Source organism: Vitis vinifera, chromosome 6, assembly GCF_030704535.1.
Source record: "Vitis vinifera cultivar Pinot Noir 40024 chromosome 6, ASM3070453v1".
NCBI lineage: Eukaryota > Viridiplantae > Streptophyta > Magnoliopsida > Vitales > Vitaceae > Vitis > Vitis vinifera.
The window spans coordinates 7,392,596-7,400,603 of NC_081810.1; the positions used below are offsets into that span (position 1 = coordinate 7,392,596).

The 8,008-nt window shown below is 36.1% G+C and overlaps 1 protein-coding gene across 1 annotated transcript; it reads left to right on the forward strand.

Annotated features, from left to right (window-relative positions):
- Window positions 1-687: 687 nt before the first annotated feature.
- LOC100255373 (phosphoinositide phospholipase C 4) lies at window positions 688-5,739 on the forward strand. The gene is made up of 9 exons (XM_002278491.5): window positions 688-1,371; window positions 2,024-2,220; window positions 2,347-2,482; window positions 2,563-2,805; window positions 2,898-3,121; window positions 3,461-3,578; window positions 4,113-4,265; window positions 4,352-4,438; window positions 5,229-5,739. The coding sequence occupies exons 1-9, from the start codon at window positions 1,057-1,059 to the stop codon at window positions 5,520-5,522; spliced, it is 1,767 nt and encodes a 588-aa protein (XP_002278527.1). The 5' UTR covers window positions 688-1,056; the 3' UTR covers window positions 5,523-5,739.
- Window positions 5,740-8,008: the final 2,269 nt, after the last annotated feature.

Below are 8,008 nucleotides of genomic sequence, written 5' to 3' on the forward strand. Positions count from 1 at the left end.
CTTGCACCCTTTTCCAAAAATTCCTTTCAGCCGCGGAAACTTTTTATTTTTCCTTGTGGGTTGGGCAAAGTCATAGTCGTCTATAAACCCTAAACTTGACTTAAAGCCTTAAGTCAGTGCATGGAAAGTACCAATTAGTCAGGGCTTTCAGTTCACGTAGGAAAATTTTAACTTTTCACACTTGATTATCCATTTGTTCTAATAACGTGCTTTTGACCCATCACTACTCATCATACCGTGTGAATCCCGTGGGTGGATTACATCGGCGTTACACACGACGTGTCCAAAGACTCGAAACCTTTTCACACTTTCATATCATTATTAAATTTGCCTAAATCAATCAATTTTTTTTTAAATTTTAATATTTATTATTTAAATATTTTTATATGCAATGTCTAATCATGCATGAGCGTATTCATTTAACAAAAAATTGACTTTTATTATTAAATTGAATTGAATTAAATTGAGGCGAAGTGATCCAACTCAGATCCATATTTTTCGACTCTTAATAAACCAAAATTGAGGATCACTTTGCTCAAAATCAAACCGATGAGTCATGACATCATCATTACACATTTGGCATCACCGCCATGACACAATTGGATTAATCACTTGCACACGTGGCATTATGGATTGATGGTCTCTTTTCAATTGGTTTTAAAAAAAAAAAAGTACATAAAAAATCCTACAAAGATTTTCTCAATTTCCTTTTTGGTTTTTGTTTTTTTAAACCTAAAACCTGGATCATAAAAAATCCAGACTTGTCAACAATCATTCATTTACTTCTTAATTGAAGTGAAAATAGCTGGTGGGTTTGAACTTTGAAGGTTCACCCTTCAAGGAAAGGGACTAAGGGAGTCGGTATGAACAGCGATGCAACTGTGCATCACAGCATCATGATTCGTCTCACCAAATTATACATAAAAAATGACCTTTCATTTTCCTCATGCTTCTGGAGATGAAAAATAATCATTCTTAGTCATCATATTCAGTATATAAAAAGCCAAAGCGTGTTCAATAAAAGGGAAGACGACTCGGGTAAAGCAGGGAGGGAGAATGGGGAGTTACCGGGTGTGTATGTGTTTCCGCCGGAAGTTCAGGGTGGTGGAGGCGGAGCCCCCGGAGGACGTGAAGGAGGCCTTCAAGAAGTATGCGGAAGGGGGAACCCACATGACGGCGGAGCAGTTGCGGCGGTTCTTGTTGGAGTCTCAGAGCGACGGCTCTGTGACTCTGTCTGATGCTGAGCGGATCGTGGAGCAGGTGCTGCAGAAGAGGCATCATATTGCTAAGTTTACGAGGCACAATCTTACCCTCGATGATTTTCACCATTTTCTCTTTTCTACTGATCTCAATGCCCCCATTGGATCTCAGGTTTGACCTCTTTTTTTTTTTTTTTCATTTTTCGGTTAGTGTCTGCTTGCCGAGAAATCTGTGGAAATGAAAAGTAAAGGAATGGGTTGAATATTGTTGCTATGTTGTTTTGCTTGCTGGAATTTAAAGGGTCAACTCTGGTCTTCGGTGGGCTGGTCAGGAATAATGGGAGATGTAAAGTCTAGAGTTTTGATTACTTTTCTTTTCCTTCATTTTCTTGGTTACCAAACGAGGAGAAATGGAGGTTAAGAGAGAGTGAGAAATGGGTTTACTTTGAGCCTTCCAGAGGTGGCAGTTTGAGTCTTGGGGTGATTCTGTTTTACATCAAATGTCATTTCTGAATCAAATTTGGCAGCCCATTGGCTGGATCTGTGAATGGTAAGGAAATGTAGACTGGTGGGATGATTCGATTTGAGATTTAAGGTTTAGATTTCTTGGATGAACTCAATTACATTTGGGAAATTCAGAGTTGTGTTATATTCCATGAAAAGGGATTATTACTGTTGGTTTAACTAGTCAATTTCACAATTTTCAATCCTTAATATCTGGTAGTTCACTTGTTTATCTGGTTTTAGGCTGGACAGACTTTGTCTATGCAGTCCAAGTTGAATTCATTGTGGTAATGAAGGCTGTTGTTCTTGTTTCTTTGCAGGTTCACCAAGATATGAATGCTCCCCTGTCCCATTATTTCATATATACGGGCCACAACTCATACCTAACTGGCAACCAACTCAGCAGTGATTGCAGCGATGTCCCGGTCATAAAGGCATTGAAGAGAGGTGTAAGAGTAATTGAGCTTGATATATGGCCAGATTCCACGAAAGCAGATGTGCATGTTCTCCATGGAAGGTGTGCAACTTAATTGTGTTCAATTTTTATTTGGGTGATAGCAAGGAGTCATCTGCATAATGTCTCTGTTCTATTGGAAGATTGAGTCGATTGATCTTGTTTGGCATATGTGTTTTTTGAATCTAGGACCCTGACAACTCCTGTGGAATTGATTAAATGCTTGAGATCCATTAAAGAACATGCTTTTTCGGCATCCCCTTACCCTGTCATCATAACTCTTGAAGACCACCTGACTCCAGACCTTCAGGCTAAAGTAGCTCAGGTGAATTTTGGTTTACTTTATCAATTTTAAGCATCGTTATTTATTGGGATTACATTTTAAAGGAGGGTTCTTTTTTCTAGATGGTCACTCAAACATTTCAAGATATTCTGTTTTATCCTAAGTCAGAATGTCTGCAAGAATTCCCTTCGCCTGAGGAACTGAAGTATCGGATTATTATTTCAACCAAACCTCCGAAAGAGTATCTTGAAGCTAAAGGATCTGAGGATAAGGAAAATAACATACAGAAAGGAAAGGATTCTGATGATGATGTATGGGGGGAGGAGCCATCAAACATTACAGCTGATCATGAGAACAATGATAAGGTGTGCTGAGAAAAATTCTGTCCTAATTATGTTTTCTACCTAATGTCTGACCACTTAGGTATCTAATGTAAGCTTTGGTCCAATGCTTGCAGAGTGATAGCGAAGGGAGTGAAGTCGATGAAGATGGTGAAGAAAACAATGACTGTCGCCCAATTGGAGCACCTGCATACAAGCATCTAATTTCCATTCATGCTGGAAAACCCAAGGGTGGGTTTAAGGATGCACTAAAGGTGGAACCTAATAAAGTTAGACGCCTTAGTTTGAGTGAACAAGCACTTGAAAAGGCTACAGCATCTCATGGGACAGATGTCGTGAGGTATTTATCATCATCAATTTTCTGGTGGATAAGAGCAATGATATGTTAGCTTTCATAATAACTTTAGCTTTTAGGGTAATGGTAGTTTATCATGGTACTAGAGCTCTAGTTTAGAGGTCTCGATTTCAAGCCTTTCTGTTGTTCCCTCATATGTTTGTTTCTATTAGTTGCCTGCCTTTCCTCGTGTGGATTGAGTCCACATATGAGAGAAGGCAGCCAGTCTTACCTCAATTTGAATTTTTGGTCATTTCCTTAATAGCTTAAGCTTTTGATAATTTTTACTTGTAGTTGTTTATATTATTCCTAACTGACTCTAATGCTTGCTATCTCCATTTCTAGATTCACCCAGAAGAATTTTCTGAGGATATACCCTAAGGGTACTCGGTTTAACTCCTCAAATTACAAGCCATTAATTGGTTGGACTCATGGAGCTCAAATGGTTGCATTTAATATGCAGGTTTGGCTCTGTCTGCTTTTCTCAAATTGACCTAATTGGAATGTAATTATATGTGTGTGTGTGTGTGTGTGTGTGTGTGTGCGTCTTAAATTTAGAATTTAGAAGTTTAACATTGACTTGCACTTCATAATCTTGTAAGAAGATCTTCACTTTGTTGGGAGTCATTGATTTCTGGGGACAATACTAGAGGGACTGATTTTCAATATGCTGAGTGATAGAGTAATTTGAGTTTGAAATTTCCTTTGTTGAATCTACTAGAAAGTTAAAATGCTCTGTCTGGAACCACCCAGAGTTATCAATTAAAGAAAAGAACAAAAACGAATATGCTCCTATTATTTTTCTTCCTTTCCAGGATCATCTCAAACTACCAGCTTGGGTTAGTTTTTTTCTAAAACTTTGTCATTTTATGAGCTCAAGTTGAAAAGTGGAAGTTACCCTTTTCCGAATGAAGCTAACATAGAAATCTACCTATTTAATGAACAGGTTTGAACTGGTTCATGTCTAACAATGCATATCCATTCTATCTAATGGCAGGGATATGGTAGATATCTTTGGTTAATGCACGGGATGTTCAGAGCCAATGGGGGTTGCGGCTATGTGAAGAAGCCTGACTTTCTGATGAATGTGGGTCCAAACAATCAAGTGTTCAATCCTAGAGTAAAATTGCCAGTGAAGAAAACTTTGAAGGTGGGCATATACTGTTAACCAAAAGTAGTTCACCCCACCTCTCTCTTTTTCCTGGACTCAAAATCTATAATTGTGTTACATGACAGGTGAAAGTGTACATGGGAGATGGATGGCATTTGGATTTTAAACAAACACACTTTGATTTATATTCTCCGCCAGACTTCTATGCCAGGGTAAGTCGGTGTGCATTAGTGTGTATTAAGAAGTTCATCTCATGCTTTCTGTCACTCTATTCAATCTGTTAATTTATCATGTAATATACTATTTATCTTTAATGTTGGAAAAACATTTAAATATGAAAGTCTCCCACCTTTAAAAACATTAGTTCAAAAGGCAGCTAGGCTGGGTAACACATTCATATGGGAACACAAACCTCTACTCTGAGGATAGGCAAAAAAGCCTCTCAAGGATGGACTTGATGCAAATGAGCAATCAATCCAGTTTTCAGAGTTCTCTTTTGGAACCTCTGGTAAACTTAACTTCCAAAGAATGTCAACACCATTATGTGCCCACAAATGATCCAACTGCCTTTTATGAAAGATCCATGTGTTAACGTATCATGATGGGTGGTTTCTTCCTTTATTTCTACTCATATTCATCGTCTTTGGTAGCAAATCCTAGCATACCATGGCATAGGTGTAGTCTGATTCCAGACTGATGCGTGCAGAACTCCACCCAAAGCAATGCGTTGAAGTGAAACAGATAACGAACACTGTATATTGGCATGATGTTTATGACAGATGTTTTCTTCATTTTTTTAAGCATTAAATTTCATTTTAACGTATTGAAATGTTAAAATATTGTATTTGCTGCATGAAATGTTACAAAAAGTGAGACACAAATTGGAAACCTTTTTTCAAGTTATTTACCATTTCTGAGTCAAAGCCCATGCTTTCAAGACCAAGAATAGAGATGTTCTAAATCCTTGTTTGGCATATACTTACTGATGGATCTGTAATGCAGGTTGGCATAGCAGGAGTACCTGGCGATGAGGTAATGAAGAAAACTAAGACAAAAGAGGATAAATGGACTCCTGTTTGGAATGAAGAATTTCAGTTCCCATTGACGGTTCCTGAGCTGGCTTTGCTTAGAGTTGAAGTGCATGAGTATGATTTGTCCGAGAAGGATGATTTTGCAGGCCAAACTTGTTTGCCAATTTCTGAACTGAAGCCAGGGATCCGTGCAGTCCCCCTCTTTAATCGCAAAGGAGAGATGTTCTGCTCTGCTAGGCTTCTCATGCGCTTTGAATTTGTCTGACCTTACGTTTTTTTTGTCAGTGTTCTCATGTGATTGCCATGAATATAGTTTTTCTTCTTTTTTTTCTCTGTCGTATTGTTATTGTTTATTACAAATTACAACTGCTACGTGGGTTCAAAACCTTCCACAGGAACTTCCGTTCCCATATATTCTCTCTTCTGAAAGTTGGAGGTTGGTGATCCAGTCCTAATAGTCTCATGGTTTTTGTTCCCTTTCAGTTGTTCTCACCCTCCACTTGAATCGATTTTCTTTATGCTTTCTGAAATCTGGAGTCCTTATTTGTTTTTGGCAATCTTGTGGGGCATGTTAATGCTTTCTCTCATTTGTTCTCACGGGCTGGATATACACAAACTCAGGCATAGTAGATGCCATGAATTCAATGATTAAGGGGATCAAATCTTTTTTAAGGGTAACTGAATCTCATTCAAATCGTTTTCTAAGCTGTGATGATTAATATAAGGAATGCCGACTGCTCAAAAGCTGGCAACACAATCAGGACAGATGTATTACAGGTGATCCATGACTGCTAATTTTTGTGGACCCTTATTGTGAGAGCTGTTTTAGTTGGTTTGACGGTATTTTGAACCAAATTGTCCCATGAGTTGCAATCGAGGAGAAGGGAAGCTTTGGCAAGTTGGGTAGGATTGATACTCAATACCAGCTAAACCAGTACCCAAATCCAATCTGATTCATATCCTAAGTTTACGAACCCAAGCTCAACCCAAACTTTTTTTCTACACTCGAGTTAAAATTTAGGTTAGGTTTGAACTAGAGAAAAATAATATGGGTTAGGCTCAAGACAGATCGAGTTAGATGACCTACATGGGTTAGTCAAGGTTAGCTTATTTTTGTTCAAATCAACCCAAATTACATAATGAGTATGTCTAAGCCAGCCAAAAATCAAGTGGGGTTGGACTCGGGTTGAACTTGTGCAAGATGCACCTCCTGGCACAAGAGGTTGAAAGCCTAATACATATCAAATTGCATGCACAACAACTGATACTGCATTTGGGGCTCCACTGCATTAGCCATATTGACCAATTGATATTTTTTTTTGTTTGCTTTGACATTACACTTATATGGGGATTTAATCATGAGAAAATTATGTATTTTAAGAACTCATTTGTAATGAATTTTGAGAAAATTAGAGACATTTCAATATTTAAAAGTGTTCATAGAAGAAATTAGGTAGTTGATAAATTTTTGAAAATCACTTACATAAATTTAGAAAATTAATTGAAGTGATTCTTAGAAAATCGTTTAATAAATAATTCTTTTAAAAATGCTACAAACTAAAATTGTTTTAATCAAAATAACTCATGAACAAACTTTAAGTCCCATTCTAAAAATATTGAATTATTTTTTATGTTTCTCTATTTTGTCCCATGCTTAAATAATAATATTTTCAAAATTTTAGCAATGAATTATAATATTTTAAACAATCATATAAATTTTATTTAATTTAAAATAATTTTTTTAAATAATACATTGATAAGAATATTTTTTTTAAAAGAATAATAATATTTTAATAGAAATTACTATATTAATATTTTAATAGTATTTAAATTGAATTAATAAATATTTAAATATGTAAAGTTTTTTTATTACACATACACATCGACTCAATTTTGAGTTCCAAATAATTTTTAAAAATTATCAAACTTATTAAATAATTCAAGTATAAGGTTTTGCTTGGTTTAGCATATATTTACCTAGTGAGAAAATTTTAAAAAATTAATTGTGTGTAAATGATCTAGACTAGCTTTGTTTTAAAAGTTATAGTATTATTTGGCTTAATTTTTTAGTTTCAAATTACTTTTAAAAATTATTAAGCTCATTAACGAACCCAATTCCTTTCGTTTGATTTATAGTTTGTTTATCTAGTGAAAACTTTTGGAAAAGCATAATTGTGGAGTGAAGAGAAATGTTATTATTCTGAACCAATTTTGGTTCAAAATTTTTTTGTCTAAATTCTTTTTATTTTTCAGTCTTGACATATTTTTAAACTTATTAGACTCGTTAACAAATCCAATATGTTAAGTATCATTTGATTTAGAGATGCAAGTCTTTGCCCAGTAATCAAAGTGGTATATTTGTTGGATTAACCAACTTTCATAAATTTTTTCACTAACCAAAACTGTTATTTCTAACTGTTCTTTCTATGTACAATTAGGCTCAGTAACAGATCCTATGTATTCAATTTCGGAGAGATAGAGAGAGAGAGAGGGTGTTCATGAACATGACTTGATGGTGGGAATTTCAGAGCATTCATTCCGGACCCAACTGGGCAGAGAATCTGAGTGAGAGGTGTGTCCAGTATTGCCTTGCCCCACCACTCCCTCCTTTGTTCCCTTCTTCCTTTACAGATGAAACCAACACAAGCAATCTCTTTTGCTTCACATCAAACACCTTCTTCAGGGATTGATTGTAACATATGGCCCCATAAAGCAAGAAGGATCCCTATAAACAGTATAGCTTTTCTTGTA

What these genes read in the sequence shown, in the direction of transcription:
- LOC100255373 (XM_002278491.5), top strand. Translation starts at nt 1,057, where the DNA reads ATGGGGAGTTACCGGGTGTGTATGTGTTTCCGCCGGAAGTTCAGGGTG. An exon ending in ATGCCCCCATTGGATCTCAG is followed by an intron (nt 1,372 to 2,023) that starts GTTTGACCTCTT and finishes GTTTCTTTGCAG; the next exon opens with GTTCACCAAGATATGAATGC. An exon ending in CAGTGAAGAAAACTTTGAAG is followed by an intron (nt 4,266 to 4,351) that starts GTGGGCATATAC and finishes GTTACATGACAG; the next exon opens with GTGAAAGTGTACATGGGAGA.